The 22,176-nt window shown below is 51.5% G+C and overlaps 1 protein-coding gene across 1 annotated transcript in view; it reads left to right on the top strand.

The window, feature by feature from the left end:
- ANO2 (anoctamin 2) overlaps window positions 1-22,176 on the top strand; it is a 337,925-nt gene that overhangs the window by 115,201 nt on the left and 200,548 nt on the right. The window contains exon 10 of the mRNA XM_055568880.1: window positions 6,536-6,600. Within this exon, the coding sequence (XP_055424855.1) occupies window positions 6,536-6,600 (65 nt within the window). The remainder of the gene's footprint in view (window positions 1-6,535; window positions 6,601-22,176) is intronic.

Below are 22,176 nucleotides of genomic sequence, written 5' to 3'. Positions count from 1 at the left end.
ATCGGGGTGCGGCTGGCATTCCTTGCTTGGTGGACCAGCGATGCCACATCCTGAAATATCCCCAACAGTGGCACACAAAGGGAGCATGCCCAGCCCTGATGACAAGAGAGCTTTAGCTGAGAAACACTGAGCATCCAGAGCTCTTAATTCAGGGAGTCTTCAACCTCTGGGATCTAATTCCTGGTGATCTGAGGTGGAGCTGATGTCATAATAATAGAAACAAAAGTGAAAGTGTTAGTCACTCAGTTGTCTCTGACTCTTGGCAACCCTATGGACTGTCGCCCACCAGGCTACTGGAGTGGGTAGCCATTCCCTTTTCTAGGGGATCTTCCCAACCCAGGGAGTGAACCTGCATCTTCTACATTGGAGGCTGATTCTTTACTGCCTGAGCCACCAGTAGAAATAAAGTGTACAATGAATGTCACATGCTTGAATCATCCCGAAACCACCCCGCCCCCAACCCTGGTCCATGGAAAAATTGTCTTCCACGAGACCAGTCCTTGGTGCCAGAAAGGTTGGGGATTGCTGCCTTAATTTATAGATGGGGAAACTGAGGCACAGGATGATGATACACCTTGTCCATGATAACACTGCCACAATCAACCGAGGAGAGGCTAAAACCCCTGTGACCTCAAATCCCAAGTTCCTGCTAAGCATATAGCAGTATCCGTGCTATTGTGTCTTGTTTGGGGAGGGTCATCTTTAAGTTATTCTTATTCTCTAGGTAGACAGGTGGGGTTCAGCGACCCCCAAATTATAGATGAGAAACTGTGTATTCCAGGCAGCTGGGAATGAAAGATTATATTTAGGGGAGGGAAAAGGGTCCCATTGGAGAATCTCTTCTATGTCAGGCACAACTCCTGCCTGGACAGCTCTGTCTCCAGCTGTCCACGTAGATCCCATTTCCTCTGTGTGCTGGTACCCTGGGAGCCTGTGTACTACTCTCTTCTCCAGGGATGATGCTCTAAGCATCACCCAGCCTGTTCAGTGGAGCTGTCCATCTGACCGCCCTCCTCATGCCATTCTCCAGCCAGGTTCCCAGGCTTAAGTGACTCTGGTGAGTAGAGGAGGGTGGGCGAGGGTAGGCGTGATGAGGAATAGACCCTCCCTGCCCCCGCTCTGTTGTCTGGAAAACCATTCATCCCCCAAGTTGCTTTTGAGCAGCCTTCTTTTTATCCTGCCTATTAGTCCCTGTTATGAAGTGTTAAGTATTAAAAACATAAAAAGGTCTTTTCCAGAAATACGGCCGTGATTGCTTACACATGTCCCCCTTTCTGCCTGCCCAGGGAATCTGCTGTAGTTTTTCGATGTTTTAACCTCATCTGTTTTCTATCTGATGCTCATAGTCTCGGGGTTTAATTTCCTGAAAAGTCCCGGATCAGATTTAAAGGCAAAGAGAAGCCTTTCTCCCCTCATCTCATCTTGCTGGTCTCAGCCATTTTCTGTCCTCCTATTTTTTCATCTCATGTTCCTCCCCTTTAAAGGGTGATCACCACCCCACGGCCCACCTAAGAGACCTCTTGCTGGGTGGGTGGTGACCCCCGGCCCGTCAAGGTAGGGCATTTTACAGGAACATTCCAGAGACCAGGAACACACAGAACTCCTGGAAGAAATCAGCCAGTCCCCTGTTATCCTCACAGAGGCAGAGAGAAGCGACATGTAGGCTATCCAAAAATCTATGTGCCTTTGTCTGGAATAATATTATATTATTGTTAACAGTAAAACCCCATAGCAGAAAGTTGTCCCCCAGGAATTGTTTTACTTAGGGCAGTGCACATCCCAGCCGGGGAAGTGGATGGAACCTGGCAGGCAGGGACAGACCTCCAGGGCAGAGCTGCATCTCAGTGGATAATTCCCAAACCTGATGTCGAGCGATGCTCAGTGAGGATGGACAAGTATCTCTGGAAGGCAAAAAGCCCATTTCTTTTCTTTTTTTCAAAATAATTTATTTATCTGTCTGTGCTGGGTCTTCGTTGCTGTGCGGGCTTTTCGCTAGCTGCAGCGAGTGGGAGCTACTCTCTGGTGTGGTGTGCAGGCTTCTCGTTGCTGTGACTTCTCTTGTGGGGCTCTAGAGCGTTTGGGCTTTGGTAGTTGCAGCTTGCAGGCTCAGTTGCTCTGTGACATGTGGGATCTTCCTGGATCAGTGTCCCCTGCACTGGCAGGTGGATTCTTTGCCACTGAGCCACCAGAGAGGCCCCAAGGACCTCATTTCTTGTAACTTTTCCTCAGGTTCACCAGCCAGTTCTGGCCTCCTTCTTTTCCTCTGCCTGGGTCATGGTTAGGGAAATAAAATTTGCTGTGATGGGAGGTAAGAGGATCATGAATGAGACTGAAAACTTTTTTTTCTGTCCATTTGGATTGGAAAATGGATACTCAGCAAGGCCAGGAGACTGGTTCCCATGTCCATTAATTCAGTGATCCCTGACCTTTTTTGGCACCAGGGACCAGTTTTGGTGGAAGACAATTTTTCCATGGATCAGGCGAGGATGTGGTTTCAGGATTAAGCGCTTCACATTTTTTGTGCACGTTGTTGTTGCTCAGTCGCTAAATCGTGTCTGACTTTTGCCACCCATGGACTGCAGCACGGCAGGCTTCCCTGTCCTTCACTATCTCCCGGAGTTTGCTCAAGTTCGTGTTCACTGAGTCGGTGATGCTCTCTAACCATCTCATCCTCTGCTGCCCTCTTCTCCTTTTGCCTTCAATCTTTCCCAGCATCAGGTCTTTTCCAATGAGTCGGCTCTTTCTATCAGGGGGTCAAAGTATTACTATTAAGTCAGCTCCACCTCAGATCCTCAGGCATTAGGTCCTGAAGGCTGGGGACCTCTGCATTAAATGGTTGTTCTGTTAGGACTGACCCTGGCGTCCAAATCCCAGCCGGTTCTGCAGCCAGGTGGACATGACCTCTCGTGTGTGGCAGGGGGACCTCTCACTGCAGGGCTGGCTTCACTCCTGGAGCCTCAGAGGTATCTTGAAAGAAAGAGCTGAAACCTCTGAATATGTGTAACACGTTTATTTGTATTTGTCACATTGTAATAGTCTAGTGTTCTTCAAGAGGGCTGTGGGAAGGATTTTGGTTAGGTACAAGGGAGAACCTTTGTATTTGGTGCTAAAGGAGGTGCAGAATGGTTGAGAACTGATGGGAGATCACTCCTCTGGGGGACTTTAGTGGTGATCCGGCCATCCTGCTGGTACCCGGGGTTCGCCTCCCCTCTTCCCTGAGATTTGTGGCTGTTCCAGTGATCTGCCTCTTGGGTGGAGAGCTCTCTCTCCCACCCCCCGCCCCTCTCTGCCTAGCGCAGCCTGCAGTCTCTATGACTCAGCTCCTCCTGGAGGGTGATTCGTGAGAGGTTCCCTCCCTCTGGAGGCCAGGGGTTTCTCACGTTTCGAGAAAGCAGGGCTGCGGGGTCTGCAGCCACCTCAGTCCACATCTGCCAGACTTGCCTGCTTTTCTCAGCATCCCAGAGAAGGGACTGTTACTGTTTTCTGAGGGAGGCTCAAGCCCCGCCCACATCCCATGGCTTCCCTGCCCACTTACAGAGAATCCTGGGTACAACCTTAGAAGATGACTTCCTTTAGCAGCTTTTACACCCTCGGTCCTAGATCTTCCAGCTTTTTCAGAGGATTGTCTTCTCTGGTGGATGGTTAAAAAGTGACCCACCAGAAGGTTCGTGACGAGAGTCCGTCTTGCTTTCCAATGGGAAGGCTACTTTTTTTCTCAGTTTCTCTTGAGGTCTAGTTTTCCCATCTTGCACAAGTCGCATTGAATTAACGGAGAAGTGACCTGCCAAAAACTCAAATAGGTCATTGCAGGATCCAGGGGGTAGAATTCCATCCTCTCCCATTCTGGTCCTCCCGTCTCATCAGTACCTCTCAGCTGGCTGCAGCTGGCATTTCTGTGTCTGCCACAGGTCCAACTGAGGAGCTTGGGACCTCGGTGAGGGTCATGGGTCTCATGCATCCTGCCATCCTCTGGCCTTGAAAATGGCTTTACCAGCTGGGTCCTTTATAGTCTCATGAAACACTTATACTGACCTACTCTCAGCTGTGGCCCTCGGGGATCGACCTGGCCTCTGTGTGCTCTGATCCATCAGCGGACTGGTCCCCGTGGCTTGTTTCTTCCTGCAGTAAAGTTTTGGGATCAGACCCATGTGCTTGGAATGACATCTGGGGCCTCCAAAATAAGGCTCTGTCCGCCGAGAAGGAGCTGTATACCTTCTGGCTTTATTTGCAGGCTTGACCAGTTGGTGAAGAGGACATGACATAACTAAGGGAAAGAGCAGATTTAATAAGATCTAATAAGCTAGCCTGGCATGCTGCAATTCATGGGGTCACAAAGAGTCGGACACGACTGAGCGACTGAACTGAACTGAATAAGCTAGGAGCTTATTAGGAGGTTCTGTTGCAAGTTACCATGATTGTCCTCCTTAACTTGACTGACACATGCTTATCCCTGTGGGGCAGAGACTCTGGCCTGCCTCCCTGCACTCTGACCGCTGGTCTGTGCTGGGACCCTGTAACCAGGGCATGACCTACTGGGTTTGAAACTGTGTGGTTAGACATTTGTAAAGACAGCCAACAGTCTATAGCACCCGCCACCTAGCTCCTGCGTCACCTGCCTGGTGGCCGTGTGAGCCTGCCGGGCAGAGCTATGTGGGCATCCAGGCATCACTGTCACATCACCTCCCAGGTTTGAAGCTTGGAGCTCCTGCTCCGGCAGGGTCTGTGTGCTGATGTCCTCTGCTGTGTCTGTCCGGCCTATCTCCATGGGGCACGGGCAGCTGTCTTGGCTCAGTCTCCTCTGTATGCACCAGCGATGGATGCAGCCTTGAGAAAGGACTCCTGGGGATTTTGTCCAGCAGGTCCGGGAGCCAGCCAGGGGCCAGGCCTGGGAGCCTGGCTCTCATTTTGGACCTGAGCCAAGCGGGCTACACTGGCTTCCTGGAGCATTTTCAGTTTTCCCCTTCAGGGCAGTGCAGACGGGTGTTCTCAGGTTTAAGGGTTGGACTTTGTGACTTGGAGAGGAATGCGCCCTGGAGGTCAGGGTCTCGGAGGGAGCACTGACGTCCCACCGCTTTCCCGGGAGGCCTTGCCTGTATCTCTTGACGCAAGCTGGCCTCCCTGTGGGCCCCCAGTGATGTCACTGTGACAGCCAGGTGCTGGTGAGCCCAGCGTTGGCGCTGGGGAGGGAATAAAAACCCAGGGCAGTAGAAGCACCAGGATGACAGGGAGGAAGAGAGATAGTAATAATGGTATGATCAGGCTTGGAGCCACTTGCCTGGAACAGAGCATCAGGCTTCATGGATTCAGATCTTCGCCTGCCCACCGGGCACCGTGTTGCCCCCTTTGTGTTGGGGTGTCCTGCTCTGTAGAAAGTGGGACTCTGGGTGCAGTTTGCACCATCAGGGTTCATGCAATTTCTGGTTCTTTTTTGAAGTTGTTGGGGGACACTGTGACAATAAAAAGTCTATAGCCGCTGAGTAGGAATGCCAATTCTTATTTCAGTTTTAATATGCTGTCTTTGCAGACTTCCGGTAGGGTTCATGTTCAGCCATCTATCCAGAATACCTGGTTAGAGTCACTTCTCCTTGCTGGAATTGCATGAGTTCTGTGTGATGTGTGAGAAGATGCGATGCAGAAGGGTAGGAAGTGTGAAATAGCAATATCTCCCAAGATTCTTCCCTTGCTCAGCCTGGCCTTCCTGTGAGGACACGTCACATGCACTTTTCTCAAGGTCTTGGCACAGAAGGCATGTTCTAGTTGAAACACACCCCCACCTCCTAGGTCTCAACCCAAATGTCACCTCCTCAGAGAGCCCTTCTCTTCTTGTCCTGTTTTACATTCCCTGGTGGCTTAGAGGGTAGAGCATCCACCTGCAGTGCGGGAGACCTGGGTTCGATCCCTGGGGCGGGAAGACCCCCTGGAGAAGGAAATGGCAACCCACTCCAGTATTCTTGCCTGGAAAATGCCATGGAGGGAGAAGCCTGGTAGGCTACAGTCCATGGGGTCGCAAAGAGTCAGACACGACTGAGTGACTTCACTTTATCAATAATTACTTTGTTTTAAAATTAATTTTGATCTGAGAATAGTTGATTTGCAATGTTGTGTTAGTTTCAGGTGTACAGCAAAGTGAATCAGTTATACATAAACATATGTCCACTCTTTTATATTCTTTTCCCATCTAGGTCAGTACAGAGTATTGAGTAGAGTTCCTGTACTGTACGTGTATGCTGCTAAGTTGCTTCTATCATGTCCGACTCTTTGTGACCTCGTGGACTGTAGCCTGCCAGGTTCCTCTATCCATGGGATTCTCTAGGCAAGAATACTGGAGTGGGTTGCCATGCCCTCCTCCAGGGGATCTTCCCGACCCAGGGATCGAACCTGCATCACTTATGTCTCCTGCATTGGCAGGCAGGTTCTTTACCACTGGTGCCACCATGCCTTGGCAAGTGTCTAATTTTGACTTGCTAAGCTGGATATAAAAGGTGACTAGTTGCCCACTTCACCTCTAACCTGGTTCCCTGTTTTTCTTGTTTAGCTGCTGTATCAAGAATGGGCACGCTACGGGGTGTTTTATAAGTTTCAACCCATTGACCTCATCAGGTAAGATGTGGGAGGGGGCCCTCGGGAGGACCTGAAAGATCCCTGCTGACCTTCTTGGCCCCTGGAGGTCTGTTGGCCAAGCAGAGGGCTATTCTAGACTACCTCCCCCACTGCTCTGTGTCTTACAGGTGGCGAACCAGCTCCTGGGTGAGGGAGGGCAGTGTTGGCCATGGGGCAGCAGATAATACAGACAGATGTCCCGTGACTTGCATCTTGGGGTCATCAGCACTGTGGTCTCCCCCTTTCTGCTCTTGGGGGAGAAGGGTGTGTAGAGTTCTTTTATTATCATCCCTCCGATTTGCCTCAAGAAGGATCTGGGTGCAGCAGATCCTTGGGTCATGGCCCAGAAGCCACAGTGCCGAACAAGAGGAGGAGAGACCTGACAAATCATATAAAGAATAAACTGACTGGTCTGAGAGGATATGTGGACTTTTTACGGCTTATCCAGAATGATTGGAAGGGAGGAGAGACTGGGTTCTAAATCCCACCCTTTTAATGCTGCCCCCAAAGTTGCCTTGGGAATTTGTGCAGCTTGTACAGAACAGAGGTTATAAGCTTTCTGAAAGAACTTTCTAGAATTCGATAGGTCTGACGAGTTTCAAATGGTTGAGGGCTGTTAGAACCCCGAGTCTTTCTCAGGTGGAGTGTTATTGGGCCACCCGGTGCAATGGGGGAGCACTGAGTTGAGACTCTGGAGATGGGGGTCTTGTCCAGGCCCAGCCACTGGGGGGCGCTTGTTTCTCTGGGCAAGTCAGAACCCTTCTTTGGTCTTCGGCATCCTGTTGTTCAGTTTCCCAGTTGTGCCTGACTCTTTGCAACCCTGTGGACTGCAGCATGCCGGGCTTCCCTGTCCTTCACCGTCTCCCAGAGCGAGAGGCTCTGAGATAATGAGACATTGGGACTATGAGTTTGAGACATTGCTCAAACTCATGTCCATTGAGTCAGTGATGCCATCCAACCATCCCATCCTCTGTCATCCCCTTATCTTCCTGCCTTCACTCTTTCCCAGCATCAGGGTCTTTTCCAATGAGTCGGCTCTTTGCATCAGGTGGCCAAAGTATTAGAGCTTCAGCTTCAGCCTTAGTCCTTCCAATGAATAGTCAGGGCATCCTGGTGGCCCTAAACTGGGAGGGGGAGCCTAGGGCTCTGTGGGGAAATTTGGTCCAGCACACTCATTTGGAAATGATGGGGACCCTCAGCCCCGCGCCTGACATAGAGGACTCGCTGCCACTCGGTCACCCGTGGCTCATTCTCATGAGCTAATTCATCAGCCGGCAAATTCGGAGAGTGTTCCTGGCCGCTCGCCCTGGACTGAGACCTTGAGAGGGGCGGCTGCCAGAAGGACCAGGTCCAGTGGGAGTGATTCCAGCTCCTTCTTGGAAGAAGACAGCAGGCTGGGAGTCAGAGTTTGGGCAGGCCCACCTCCCACGCGGAGAGGGGACGGCCCTCCCGGGGAACTGGGAGCTCAGCTGGATGTCTCTTGACGGCAGGTGTTTGTTCCAGCTGAAGGCTGTTAGCCGAGGCACTGGGGCTGGGGAGCTGGGCCACGGATGCGGGTGACCGCGGCCCCTCACCCAGCGCCTCCCGTCCCCTGGCTGCTTTTGTGAGGCGCGGCCACCTAGATTGTTCTCCGGGCCGCTTCCTCCATGCCTGGCAGCCTTTGATCTTCCTCTCGGCCTCGCCAGTGGCCACCCACACTGTCGCCTGTTTTCTCCAACTCGTTTCTTAAAAATATGATTCCAGAAAATAAAAATTCTCCCTACTGGAGAGCCTCGTCTTTTCCCTGGAAACTTCAGGTGACCGGCTGCCAGCTAAGTGGGTGACGGCAGCTCCAGGGTGCACCCCGTTTCGGCCACCAAAGAGGCCTCACCTTCAGGGGAAGAGTTGCCTTTGTTGCAAAGCCCTGCTCTGGGGCCTGGCGGTTTCCAAGGACGCAGAGCCCAAAGCTATGGGTCCCAGTGTCCACTGCGGGTCCCAGTGTCCAATGTGGGTCCAAGTGTCCACTTCAATCAGAGTTTCTACCACATGTCACAGTGTCCACTTGCTGCTCAGATCTGGGAACCGGGGGCTCTTGCAACCCCTGCAGGATGCCAGCCAGCTTGAATATGCCTGGAGCCTGGAGCATCTCTAAGATACTGGCTGGAGGGAAGGGAATGGTAATGTGTGTGGTGGGGGGCGGGAGTAGAGGGACTGTTGTCTGCCCAATGGGGTAAGGAATTTGCTCTGCTGGAGAGAGAAGAGGTAACCATGGAGAGAGAAGAGGGGAGAGAGAGAGAAGAGGTGAAGGGGAGACAGGGAAGGACAGAGGCCTTGGGGGTACAGGTGGGTCGTGGAAACAGGCATGCCATGAGCATGCCCCTCGCGGGGCTCATGGAGAGGAAACTGGGGTGGAGGGCGTGGGAACAGCTCCTGCACTCTGCCGGCTCCACGCAAACTCCTGTGTCCACATCGCCTGCTTCCTTCTCCGCATCGTCTTCCCTCTCCCGCGTCCTAGTCCTCAGTCAGACACCAGCTCTTGGGAGTGTGTCTTCAGCACCATCTCTCTCTTTTGCTGCTTGTTCTTCATCCTTCTTGCCTCCACCTCTGGAGACCTAGTGGTCCGCGGGATCCAGTCGGAGGCTGCCCAGCCCCTGTGCTTCCATTGCAGCGCACGCCTGTTAACTGTGCCCCCTGCAGGCTCACATGGTAACTGCACCCGTGTGTTCTGTGCTGAAGCAGGCGTGTCCTGTCCAAGTTGGAGGTGACTCTTGCTAAGGCCGGCAGGGTCTTTCCCGCCTGTTCCCTCAGGCCTCTGGCTTCTCGTTGTCAACACTGAGCTCCATTCCTCCCCCCATGCCTGTGGTTTGGGACATTCAAAAGCAGAGAGCAGCTGAGAGCCCAGAGGGTCTGGGAGGTCTGTTTGCATGTAAAGCCCTGGGACCAGCTATCCTTACCTGTCCGCAGCCCTTCAAGCCTAAGCTGGAGATGTAGGGTTCAAAGCTCCTTTCCCAGGGGTGGACATTGGGCAGAGGGGAGACAAGATGCCCTTTCCTGCACCGTGAGCCCCTCCCTCCCGCTGCGGGCATCTGGGTCCAGCAGGCTGCGTGGTGAGGGTGCTAATGGGGGTCCCAGCCCAGCCAGACTCTGCATGTATGTGTGTGCATGTATTTGTGTATATGTATGTGCATGTATGTGTGTGTGTAAGTGCTGCATGGGAAGTTCCCCAGGGAGGTATCCAATGGGGACCCCCACTCCCCCACAATAGATTCTTCGGGAACTCCAAGCCTGCGGCACTGGTGTCCAGGCAGAAACAAGGTTTGTGATGGAGCCAGTGGGGGAAATGCTGTCCCGGCTGGAGGGAGGCAGCTTTTCTAGCCTCTTGGGGCCATATGAGCATCCTCGCAGGTAGAGGAGTAGATTTCTGCCTTCAGCACCCAAGGTTCATGCCCTGATGTCCCAGGAGGGGAATGGCTTTTATTCCTTGGGGTACCCCGGGCCTTGGGGGTGTGTATAGTGCTGATCCAATATTAGCCAGCACCCTGCCTTGTCTTTTCATGAAAATGAATATCCACTCACAGGCTGCTTTTCTTAGCTGGGAGGTTTTGCTGTGGATGAGACAAAACAATAGGCTTCAAACATCTGAGTTAGATTTAGCTACTAACTGAAGCTGATATACAAAACTGTATTTGAAAGCATCTGCTGCCAGTTAACTACAATGGCATGTGGAGGAGAGGAGACCAGAAGTCCCCTCACCTCAGGGTGAGTAGCTGGTGACCTTGGGGGATGCACCAAGGGCACTGTATATAGGCAGTGTCCACTGTGCCAACTTGCGGCTACCGTGTGGAGGGGGGTGAATAGCTCTTCCTTGTTGCCTCCTCTTCCGGGGATGACGTTTCATGGGGGTGGGGGAGTAGCACCTATCCCTGTGGCGGGTCTGGCGCCCTCTTAGCAACGTCCTGCTTCCTCAGTCCCTCTTCCTAAGACCTCAGTGATATCAGGAGCCTTTGGGTAGCATCTGTGGACAGCAAGAGTGGCGCTGTGCCCCACCTGTGTACCCATCCCTTCCATCGCAGACTCTCAGCCTGCTCCAGCCCCGCTCGTGGAGAGCCCATCTAGAACCGGCATCTCAGGAATTGGCTTTCCCTCGTCCTATTACAAGGGCTTCCCAAGTGGTGCTAGTGGTAGAGAACCCACCTGCCAATGCAGGAGATGTAAGAGATGCAGGTTCAGTCCCTGGGTCAGGAAGATCCCCCGGAGGAAGGCACGGCAACCCACTCCAGGATTCTTGCCTGGAGAATCCCATGGACAGAGGAGCCTGGCTGGCTACAGTCCATGGGGTTGCAAAGAGTTGGACACGACTAAGGTGACTGACCATGCACACACCTCCTGTTACAAGGCAGAGGGCCTGATCCTTGCCAGAATTCCTCAGAACAGCCACTAGAAGGTTTATCCACCCCACTCTGTGTCTGAGCCCCTCTTCCATCCTCCTGAAACGCACCCACATCCCCTCCCCAGCCCCGCCCAGGGGATAGAGACAGAGGAAGCCATGTTCTTCCTTAGGAGGCTTCTCAGCGGGTCAGACTCAGGGAGAACTGGCCACAACTGGTTTGGGGGGAGGGACTGGAGAGGAGAAAAGAAAACATTGATCAACCCATGATGAATTATTTCCTGAGTCTGCTGCCTTCTTCTTGATCTTTGCTGGGATTCATACAGGCAGTTCAGCTCAATGCGATCAACATTTGCTGATGCTCACAGTGAACAAGTCTGTGTGCCCTCAACGTGCAGAGGCATGGCGAGGAATAGGGTGCAGTTTGTGTCCTTAAAGATCTAGCAGTCACATAGGGAGCCAGACATGTGCCAGGCAGGATGGAGTGAAGACTTTCAAGGACTGTAATATAAGTATGAATGTGATTGGACGGGACAATGGTTGGAGGGTAGCTGCTACTAGCAGAGAAAGGGAAGAGTTTCTGTAAGAGGTGGCACTTGAATTAGAAACATTGCTTCTGAAGGCCTGAAGTTAAAGGGTTAAAGGTCTCGAATGTGTCTTCATTGTCAACCTCTGCTGCCCCTAATATGGACTTGTTGAGCCTGGTATTGTTGGCCAGAAATCACAGTGCTGCCCAGAGCTAGGTCCTTCCTGACTGTCGATCGGGAGTGACGGGTCAAGAACTTGACTTGCAGGCCTCACTCACCTGCCTGGACTCTGTGCCAAGCCCGGCCTGTGTCCTTGGCTCTGCCCTTGTAAGTGAGCAGAGCATCCAGGGTTAGAAGGAGATGAGGCTGGACCCAACAGAGGAAACCAAGGAGAGGTGATGTGTGAGGCCAGCCGCTTGTTTTCTGTGGGTCTCAGCCTTTGAAGTATTGGACTGAGCCAGGAAGCACTTTGCAGGCTGAAAAGGGATCATATTTCATGGGCCTGAAGAAGACTTTTCTTTTTCCTCTGAGGGTGTAGGAGCATAGTTGACAGAGAAGAGCAGGCAGTAGCTGGTTGCAGCAGAAACATGGGTAATGATGTTCTGTGCTGTTGTATTCTGGTCCATTTTATAGACGGGGAGATAAGTCAGGCTGCTTATGAAATGCAGGTGGGAAAGAGGCCTGTCCCCCTTCTCCTTTCTCTCCCTCCACCTCCTCCCCAGATGTCATGCTCCTCAAGTCCTGAACCCTCCAGAGGGGAGGAGTCAGCCTGGGGCTGCCAGTGGATCAGGAGTTGAATGAGGTGCCCCCAACTGCACCCTGAGGCCATTCTCGTCCTGCCAGGGTGGCTTCCCGGCCTTCCCTAGCTGGTGGCTCCTGTTTTAGATCAAACTGAATTTTCCTTCCTGGAGTACCAGTACTTGGTGGCTTCCACTGCGCCAGGAGGCTGCATGAATTCCCCATGGCCTCCTAGGGTTGCATGGCCAGAGGTGGGTGGGGGTGAGCATCCAGTTCACTAGCTCCTGCCTCCCTGACCCCCTCTTGTCAGGTCCTATTTCCCGAGGAGGAGAGAAGCTGGTATTTGCCTGAAAATATATGACAAGCTATAGGATTCCTGTCTCTTTGGCCCTTGTGTGCAGTAAACTCTCATTTATCTGGAACCCCAGGACTAAACCATGACGTCACAGAGATGGGTAGAGCTTAGAGGTTGGCTGACCTCCATGCCCGGACATGGGATAGGGGATGGAAGATTTCCACTCCCAGCATACAAATTGAGCAAACGCCCTGCATTATTTTTCTTATAGTAGGAAGTGCCTGGCCTTGGGGGCAGTGTATTTGTCTGCTAGACATTTCTAGCCACTGGAAATAGTCATGGAGCCAGAGCAAGAACTTTGCCAATTTCCCCTGTTTAAGTTCTGCCCCCTGGAGCTCCATGGAAAAAGAGCTTCTTCCTGTTGGGTTCTGGTGATTGTTATTGTTCAGTTGCTCAGTCGTATCTGACTCTTTTTGACCCCGTGGACTGTAGCCCGCCAGGCTCCTCTGTCCATGGGATTTCCCTGGCAAGAATATTGGCGTGGTTTGCCATTTCCTTCTCCAGGAGATCTTCCCCACCCGAGGATCAAACCCGAGTCTCCTGCATTGCAGGTGGATTCTTTACCACTGAGCCACTAGGGAAGCCCTTCTGCTGAGAAGGCCAGCCTTTAAATATCTGAAAATAGTTCTTGTGTGCCTAATAATTCTCACGCCTTCTTTCCTGCAAACAAAACACACCTGGCCTTGCTCCATGTCCTCCTGTGTCACGGGCTCTTCAAACAGTTTTATCATCACTGCGGTCTTCTTGAAGACCACTGTCCTGGCAGTCAAAGCAGGGCCCTCCGGCCCCACACTTCACCCAGTGTAGCTAAGCCAACACGCATTTGTGCTGATGATGTGTCAGACATCGATGCTGGCAGAGTGGAGATGAATTATGTAAATGGGGTGTGATAGGGTGCTCACACCCCATCTGTGCCTCGGGCAAAGATTTTCAGTTGTAACTGTGACTTTCTAGAAACATCCTTTGATGCGTGACAGCACCCACAGACCCATGAAAAAACCTCAGGTGATCACATCACTTTGGGATTTACCAAGTCATGGCAAAACCTCATGTGTGCAAGTCAGGTAATCCTGCCTAAAGAAAACCCAGCCAGGCTAGAGCTGTTTCAGAGAAGGAAGGGTAATGTGATCAGAGATGGGGCGGGGCAGCTGGTATGAAGAAAGACTTACACAAAGAGTTCCTACTCTAGGAAGAAGTGGAGAGGGAGCAGAGTCTTTACTAAATTATGAGATGGATGGTGACCGTCCACGTGTTTATCAGACCCCGAGGCACCTGTCTAGGGATGTTCCTCTGGACCAAGAGCAGTGGGTTAACGATGAGAAGAACGCAGCTTGGCTCCAGACTTCACAGCAGGTGATATAATATTTGGACAAGCCACTCTCTCTTGAGCCTCCATGTCCTCAGCTATGAAATGAGGATCAGAAGACCTGTCGTAAATGCCTGACAGCAGTATGGTGAGGCTTGCGATATAGTTGTGCAAATAGCGTGGTGAGGGGCATAGGTCTGGTTAAGTAAATCTATGAGTTATCTGCTCCCTCGGGAAAAATTATACTATTTCCTAGACCAGCAGAATTTGATACAGTTCAAGCTCAAGAGTCTTGACGAACACTGAATAATCATCAGACGCTTTTTAAAAAATTGTAAATCAGTGCACTGGGATTGTGCAGTTTGCATGGTGCGCTCTGTGCCTCCAGGAACCCTCCCAAACAGCTGTTCTTACTTCATGTTCCAGAGGGAGACCCTGAACTCAGGATTTAGGAGCTTCCTGAGGCCACAAGCCAGCCCACCTTTGGTTCAGCCCCAGACCTGTCTGACTCCAGAAACTATACGCTTGCCCTCGTACCACACGGATGAAAGTGACCCAGAGCTCCGTCCAGCCAGATATCGGGCGATCTGGGCTTCCGGATTCCTCAAATTAATCCTTCCAGTCAGCAGCCTCTGAGGGACACCTGGTGCGGTCTGGGGAGGGGAGAGGGCTCACTGACCCGGTCACCCCTGGTCTGTGATGGGCCAACCTCATCAACATCCCTGTTTCAGCAGGAGTGATGTGTCACTTGCCAGAGCGGTTTGTTAGGAGATCCCAGCATGCTATGGTTTTGCTTTCTCATTTCTACTTTTCACAGTCTTTTTTCCCCTAACTTCTTCCACGTCATCAGGTTGTCAATCGTCACTTCTTGCTTTTGTCAGTGGAGTAGACTCCTTCCCGACTCCTGTTCGCTGCTCTGTCTCCGTTGCAGGTGTAGTAACCTGACCCCCGAGCAGGCAGCCTTACGCACCAGGTAAGCCTCTTAGGCAACCTGCCCAGGAGTCTTCCTCCTGGTTGCTGTGGGATTTAGGGAGGCTCTGCTGTTGTCATGGAAATGTCTTCTTGGTGTTTCCCAGTGAGTGAAATGGTGTTTCCAGGATGGAACCAGAGTCAGTGTGATAAGGCAGGTGCCTCTGTTGTGAAGACTTGTATTTTGTTCTTCTTGCTTGCTTTGGGAGGTCGCAAGAAACCCAGACCATCAGAGACTTTTCTTAGAACTCAGCGTCTATTGACACAGGAGTGGATCCCTGCATCGAGGGCCTACTTGATGCTGAGCTTTGACCTGGGTGTGGTGTCCAAGCAGGAAGCTTGCAGTATAGTGATGGAACCCCAGGTATTCACAGTAAATCTGATGGAAACCATCAAGGTAAAGTGGTACCCAACTGGGAACCCATGCATAGAGCTGTCCGCAGAGGGGCTGGGGGCCAGGTAGTGGCCAAGGGGTGGGCCAAAGCTGCTGAAGGGGTTCATAACTAGCTTTAGGGTGGCCAAGAAGAGAAAAAAATGAGACTTATGGGACATGTGAGTTTTAAGCAGAAAGGAGAGATTTGAAGGAAAGAGGAAATAAGGTTGGGGATTTACCAGATTTAGACTGATGCAGTCTTCGTCCAGAGATACTGACTGAAGGAGAGGCTCAAGAATGGGCTGAGGCTGATGACAGCTGAGAAGAGAGCCCTGGAGCCATGGGAGATGGTTGGGGGAGATACCTGGGGTGGTGTAGGGGGAAGAAAGCCTAGAGAGAGGGGTCGTGATGAAAGGCAACAAAAGAAGATGCTACCGAGCGGTTTGTCTAGGATTTAGGCTGGTGGCACAACAGGGCTTGCGAGGGTTTAAGACTTGAGCACTTCTTGCCACGAGGTGGGAATGGACCTGTTGGGAACCAGTTTTTCAATCACTGTCTCTTGGGAAACTTTAGGGCAAATCATTCAGCCCTTTGGACCTGATGCAGTTCCTCTTGCTGAGATGGAGAGAGGAATCTTTGCATCTTCTTCACAAACCCTCTAGGCTGTGATGACAGGTACCACCTGTCTGTGGGAGGCAGGGACCTCAGGTGGATCGGAGGGGGCTGATCTTGCCCTGGAAGGAAGGAGGGGACCAGCTGAGTGATGCGTCACCATGGACACCACCCAGCTGTTGGATCCCTGGAGCTGCCGTTTCAGTACACGTCTGTGGAAACCCTGAGCTCCCCATTCCCACTAACAACACTCCCCTGAGTGATGCTCTCCACCCACACCACATGTGTTTGTAACCAACTTAAACAGAAAGCAGCTTGACACACTGAACAACACCCTTGGAACACACGTTACAGCCGTGACCACAAGATTTCTCCATTTAATCAGCTGGGCATGCCCAGATGCTTCGCACAGGCACAAGCCTGTGTTTTCAGGAATGGAAAGCTGCAGCATTTTGTGGGTCTGGAAGTCACAGACATAAGCAAGAAACAAAACAAAAAGCTTCGAGATCCCTGCCTGGCAGACTGCTGTCCTCCAGTACCTCCTTGGGGTTATCACAAGGTAGCCAAAGGTGTTGCAGGAGATGTGAGTTTGAGCCCTGGGCTGGGAAGATCCCCTGGAGAAGGAAACGGCAACCCACTCCAGTATTCCTGCCTGGGAAATCCCATGGACACAGGAGCCTGGTGGGCTACGCAAAGAGTCAGACACAACTTAGTGACTAAACAACAACAAAGCCAAAGATACAGGTCACTGGGTAACTGCCGGGGTGGCTGTGTGCCCTGGCCAAGTGGCTGACTCCAGTGTGGAGAGGTTGTGACCCTCAGCCTGCATCACCCAACCCATCTCAGGGCCTTAGGAATCCCTGCTTGAGGGCTCAGGATTCAGGGTTGTTGCCTTGGCCCCATTGGTTTCTTTCATAAAATCCATGTTGACTGAACACGAGCAGGAGAGACAAAGAGGAGATTGGAGGACTGGGATTTTGAACTTTTTATTTGGAATTGTAGTCTGGAGGAGGGTAGGAGCAGTGGCTTAGTTTCCAGTTGTTCTTAGTTCTAACAAAATGGCTATTTCCTTAGGCTGACGTGTGGCCCAATCCTCAGACTTTGGGTAGGCAGGCAAGCCGCTCATTCTCCATGCTCACCTCCTGGTCTGGTCTGTTTCCCCTTTCTGTCTAATCCTGGGGGATCACACCCGCTATGGCCATTCTAGTCCCTCTCTGAAGGTTTAACTCTGGGGGTGAGGTTAAACCCTCTGATGGTCCAGCAGCCAGCATATCATGAAAGATATAGTGGAGTCCCCTAGCTCAGACCTCTCACCATCCAGTTGGAAAGAAGACTCCGTGTTTTGAGAAAGAGATTTAAGAGAATATATAATTCAGTTCCATTCTGTGGTGCTGGAGAAAACTTGAGAGTCTCTTGGAATGCAAGATCAAGCCAGTCAATCCTAAAGGAAATAAACCCTGAATATTCATTGGAAAGACTAATGCTGAAGCTGAAGCTCCAATACTTTGGCCACCTGATGTGAAGAGCTGACTCCCTGGAAAAGACCCTGATGCTGGGAAAGATTGAGGTCAGGACGATAAGTGGGCAACAGAAGACGAGATGGTTAAATGGCATCAGCGACTCAATGGACGCGAGTTTGAGCAAACTCTGGGAGGTGGTGAAGAGCAGCGCAGCCTGGTGTGCTGAAGTTTGTTGAGTCACGTAGAGTCAGACACAACTGAGAAACTGAACAAATTTATTGGGCATCATTGCTATGTTTATTTGTGATTATTGTTTTAGGTGCTAACGTGATGAAAAAGATAGATGTGAACTGATTGTGGGTGATTAGATAGTTTACCATCTAACCTAGGACACTCTTGAGAGTGAAAGGGAGCATTATTAATAGTTATACTGAGTGTACTAGTCAGCTACTCTCACAATAATGCTGCATAACAAACCATCCCCAAATCAACAGCTTACAACAACAGTCATTTATGTTTCTTGCTTAAGTGTGTGTAGGTTGAATGGAAAATGTCTGCTTCAGGCTGAGGGTTGGCTGGGCTGGGCTCCAGGCTTCAGACCGTGATCAGTCTCCACAGGTCTGCATGCTCTCAGTGGATCAGAAGGTGCCTGAGCATGTTCCTCTCATGCTGAGTCACAAGGGCACAAGGAAAGGAAGGTAAAGAACGATGTCTCTCTCAAAGCATTGCTGACATCACATTCGATAGTGCTTCACTGGCCAAAGCAGTCACGTGGCTGAGCACAAGTCCCCGTGTTTCTGATAACTATACCCTTTCTTAAGGGGAAAGGAGTCAATATTTTCTGAATGCCAGTGTAACCTGCTCCACTGAGACAACAGGTATAAACCAGGACCATCCCAGGAATACATGGGCCTGTGGTTCACCCTTGTCTGGTCTCACGGAATTTATGATCTAACAGTAAAAGACAGATCATGCATAGTTTATTTTTTTTAAAAATTTTATTGAAGTATAGTTGATTAATAGTGTTACTTTCAGGTGTACAGCAGGGTGATTCAGTTATACATACAGACATATATATATATTTTCTATTAATATTATAGCTTATAACAAGATATTGAGTAGAGTTCCTTGTGCTATACAGTAGGTCCTTCTTATTGATCTAATTTTATAGAGTAATGTGTATATGTCACACTCTCCCAGTTTATTCCGGTAATGTAGTGTTGCGAGTGTGACCTGGGTTGCACTAGGAGCGTGTAGAGTGTAACAGGGGCACAGTTACAGGGCGGTCCAGCCTTGCTGAGGAGGCGACATTTACACAAGGTGTGATGCCTTCATGAGTGAGCCGGGCAGAGATGAGCAGAGTAGTGTTGGCAGCTCACGGTGCATGGTGCTTCCTGCCTGCTGGCACCGTTTAAGCCCTGTGCGCTTGCCAACTCACATCACCCCCGTGCGATGTACTGTTAGCTTCCGTTTATAGATGAGAAGTTGCGATGCAGAGGTTGTTAAGCCATCAACTGTCACGGAGCTAGCGAGTAAGGAAGAGGTGAGGTTTGAACTTTGTCTGGCGCTGGAGTCGGTTCTCTTCCCCACAGGATACACTGCCCACGGCAGGCAGAGGGGGCCTGGGGTGCCTGGCGTTATGTCTGCCATGGGGAGAGTTTTGGGGGGGCCAGGCTGGGGTGCAGCAGGGACCAGGTGCGGGAAGGTCCCAAAGCCATGAGTCAGCCCATCTGAGATTCACACCCAGGCCTGTCTGATTCCAGAAAGGATGTGTTTTCGCTGGTACCACGTGGCTGAAGATGACCCAGAGCTCTGTCTAGTCATGGGCCGCTTGAAGATTTGGGGCTTTATCCTAAAGAAAAGAATGTGTGCTTGAAGGGTGGTGAGGATGCCCCAGGCAGGCTGATTACCCGCTGCCTTCCTCACCTAACAAGGGACCTGTGTCAGGTGATCCGTAATGTCCCTTCTGGGGCCAACTTTCTAGGCCAGACCGGGGTAGCATCTCAAGCCTGAAGCTGGTCTGGGGGCAGGGGTCTCCCCAGGGGCCAAGTCAACTTTGGGGTTGGAACCCAGGAGTCTGGACCCCAATTCTGTTCTCCACCCATCGGACTCGCCCCCACCCAAGGGCACCCCCTCGCCCATGTCCCTGGATTCCTCGCTTTTCTCCCTCAACCTCTCCCTCTTCCAAACAACCCATCTCTGGTTTCTTTTGCCTCTCTGGCTTTGATCACATCTGGAGCATTTTGTAGAGTTGATGAGTGTGTGTTTTCCTGTTGGGACACATGGTGTCTATCAGGAGCACTTAAGAAGCCCGGCTGAGTGGAAAAGTTTGCCTGGCATCTCGAGGGCTGCTGGGCTGGAGGGTGGGTGGCAGCTGCATGGCAGGGGACCTGGCATGAGGGCCAGGGGACTCTAGGGAAGGCCCTGGAGGCCCAGCTGGGGGCCTGCTGCCACGAATGGTTCAGTCATCCTGGTGGGTTGGTGCCTGTGTGCGTGTGTGTATAAAGGCCCAGAAGGGCCCCTCTGCCCTGTTGCCATGGGATGCTGCCTTCAGTGCTGTGCTCTCCATGGTAACCAGGGCTCTTATCTGCACGTCCAGGAACATAAACCAAGTGTGGTCCCCTCCAGGTCGACAGTGCGTGATGGATGTCCCACGGGGCAGAAAGGCAGGGAGATACCGTCTGTGAAAGGTGATGATAATTTCCAAGGAGCCACCTGGCTGGACCAGCATGCACAAGGATGGATGAGATACCAAGCGGGCTTCCCAGAGGGAAGGGTCTGGGAATGTGCCTGCCCAAGTCCCAGAGATCAGAAGTCTCTGTACCCCCTCTTTGGTGTTGGCCTTTAATCCCTGGCATCCCAGGGATGGGCAAGAGGAAATGGGTGTGATTCTAGGTGGGTACAGATGTTCTCGGCAGGAAGCATGGTGGAGGAGGAAGGAGATAGACTATACAAAGGTGATTCTCAACACTGAGGTCCCTCTTGCTCTCCTTTCTTCTCTTTCTCCCTTTTCTGGGTGGCAGGTATGCCCAACCAACTCTGTTTACCTTCTGTTTGAAATCTGACATCTGGTTCCCCCGAGGTGGTTTCCTCTGTCCTCCCCTATCCCCCCTAAGTTTGTTTTTTAATTAATTAATTTTAATTGGAGGCTAATTACTTTACAATATTGTGGTGGTTTTTGCCATACATTGACGTGAATCAGCCATGGGTGTACATGTGTCCCCCATCCTGAACCCCCCTCCCACCTCCCTCCCCATCCCATCCCTCAGGGTCATCCCAGTGCACCAGCCCTGAGCCCCCGTCTCATGTGTTGAACCTGGTCTGGCGATCTAGTTCACATATGATAATATACATGTTTCAATGCTATTCTCTCAAATCATCCCACCCTAGCCTTCTCCCACAGAATCCAAAAGCCCCCTAAGTTTTTTATCTCCAAGCTTCACAGCTGTGTTGAGTCCCCTTTGCCTCTGTGGTCCACATGAACTATCTTTGTTTCTCCCCCAATAACCCTTGGATTTTCTTTAGCCGTTTTCCTTCCACCTCCTTTCCTTGCCTGGCTCTGCCAGCTCCGTTCACTCCTAGTGACATCTTCCAGACCTGGTGACAAGGCACCTCCATCTGGATCTGCTGGAGGTATTCTTGGAAAGGGATAGAAGGAGTTTAGAGGCCCAGGAGGGTGGTGCTGGGCCCACCCCTCAGAGTTCAGCCTGGCAGCTTGTTTATGCGCCTGCAAGTCTAGCAGAGCACAGCCCTGTCTGTCCATGGCTCGAATGAAAGTGCCAACGCCCCTGGCCTGAGTTGGGAACGTAAACAGCTAGTGGGCTGTGAACTTGAAGCAGGGTGGAGGCCAGGCTCCCCGAGTGGCTGGATTCCAGGCTTCAGAGCATCCCTGTTGGGCAGTGTGTCTGCGAGTCAGGCTCCTCCTTGGTCGTAGGGGGGATAGAGGAGAGGGGTTGTCCTAGTCTTTTTTCTATTTAACGTGTCCTGCTCAGAGAGAGGCTTTGGGAAGAAGGTGGATAGCTGAGGGTGTGGCCTGGGGTGTCACCCTGGATGGCTGATGCTGGGACACAGAGTCCAGGAGCCTACACCCGAGCTTGACCAGGAGGTCGGCTCCTCCTGTGGGAGCTGTGACCTGCTCACTCATCCATTCCTTTGACGTTCAGAGGACTCACTGCTTTAGCAAACTCCAGACCCGAGGCAGGAACCATCCAGGTAGAGGTGCTGAAGCATCCTGGCCTGCAAGAAACTTGTAGTTAACCTGAAGAAAATACAACCCCAAGGATGGTTCCAGATGCTTGGTGAACGTGTGCAGGAGGCTCTGCAAGAAACAGAAGAGGGGCTCTTGAGTCAGTCAGAGAAGGCCTCCTGGAAGAAGCAAGGACAGAGCTGAGGTTTGAATAATGACTTGATGTGAAATGAGTGTAGGGGAGGGGATGGACACCTGGAGTGAGGACACTGGGAGGAATCGAGGCAGGAAGTGGGGAAAAGCATTGTCCTACAGGGGCTTCCGAGAAGCTGTGCATGGCTGGAATGAAGAATAGTTATTCACTTATTTATTTTTTAAGCTTTTAATTTTTGTTGGAGGTATAGCCATTAACAATGTTGGGATAGTTTCAGGTGAACAGAGAAGGGATTCAGCCAGACATACACATGTATCCATTCTCCCCCAAACTCTGCTCCCATCCAGGCTGCCACATAACGTTGAGCAGAGTTCCCTGTGCTACACATTAGGTCCTTGTTCACTATCCATTTAAAATATAGCAGTGTGTATATGTCCCTCCAAAACTCTCTAACTCTCTCTTCCCTCTATCCTTCCCCTAGGCACCATAAGTTCATTCTCTTGAGTCTGTGAGTCTCTTTCTGGTTTGTA

Source organism: Bubalus kerabau, chromosome 1, assembly GCF_029407905.1.
Source record: "Bubalus kerabau isolate K-KA32 ecotype Philippines breed swamp buffalo chromosome 1, PCC_UOA_SB_1v2, whole genome shotgun sequence".
Taxonomy (NCBI): domain Eukaryota; kingdom Metazoa; phylum Chordata; class Mammalia; order Artiodactyla; family Bovidae; genus Bubalus; species Bubalus kerabau.
Note: the sequence above shows the minus strand (reverse complement) of the source record. Positions and strands in the feature narration are given on the sequence as shown.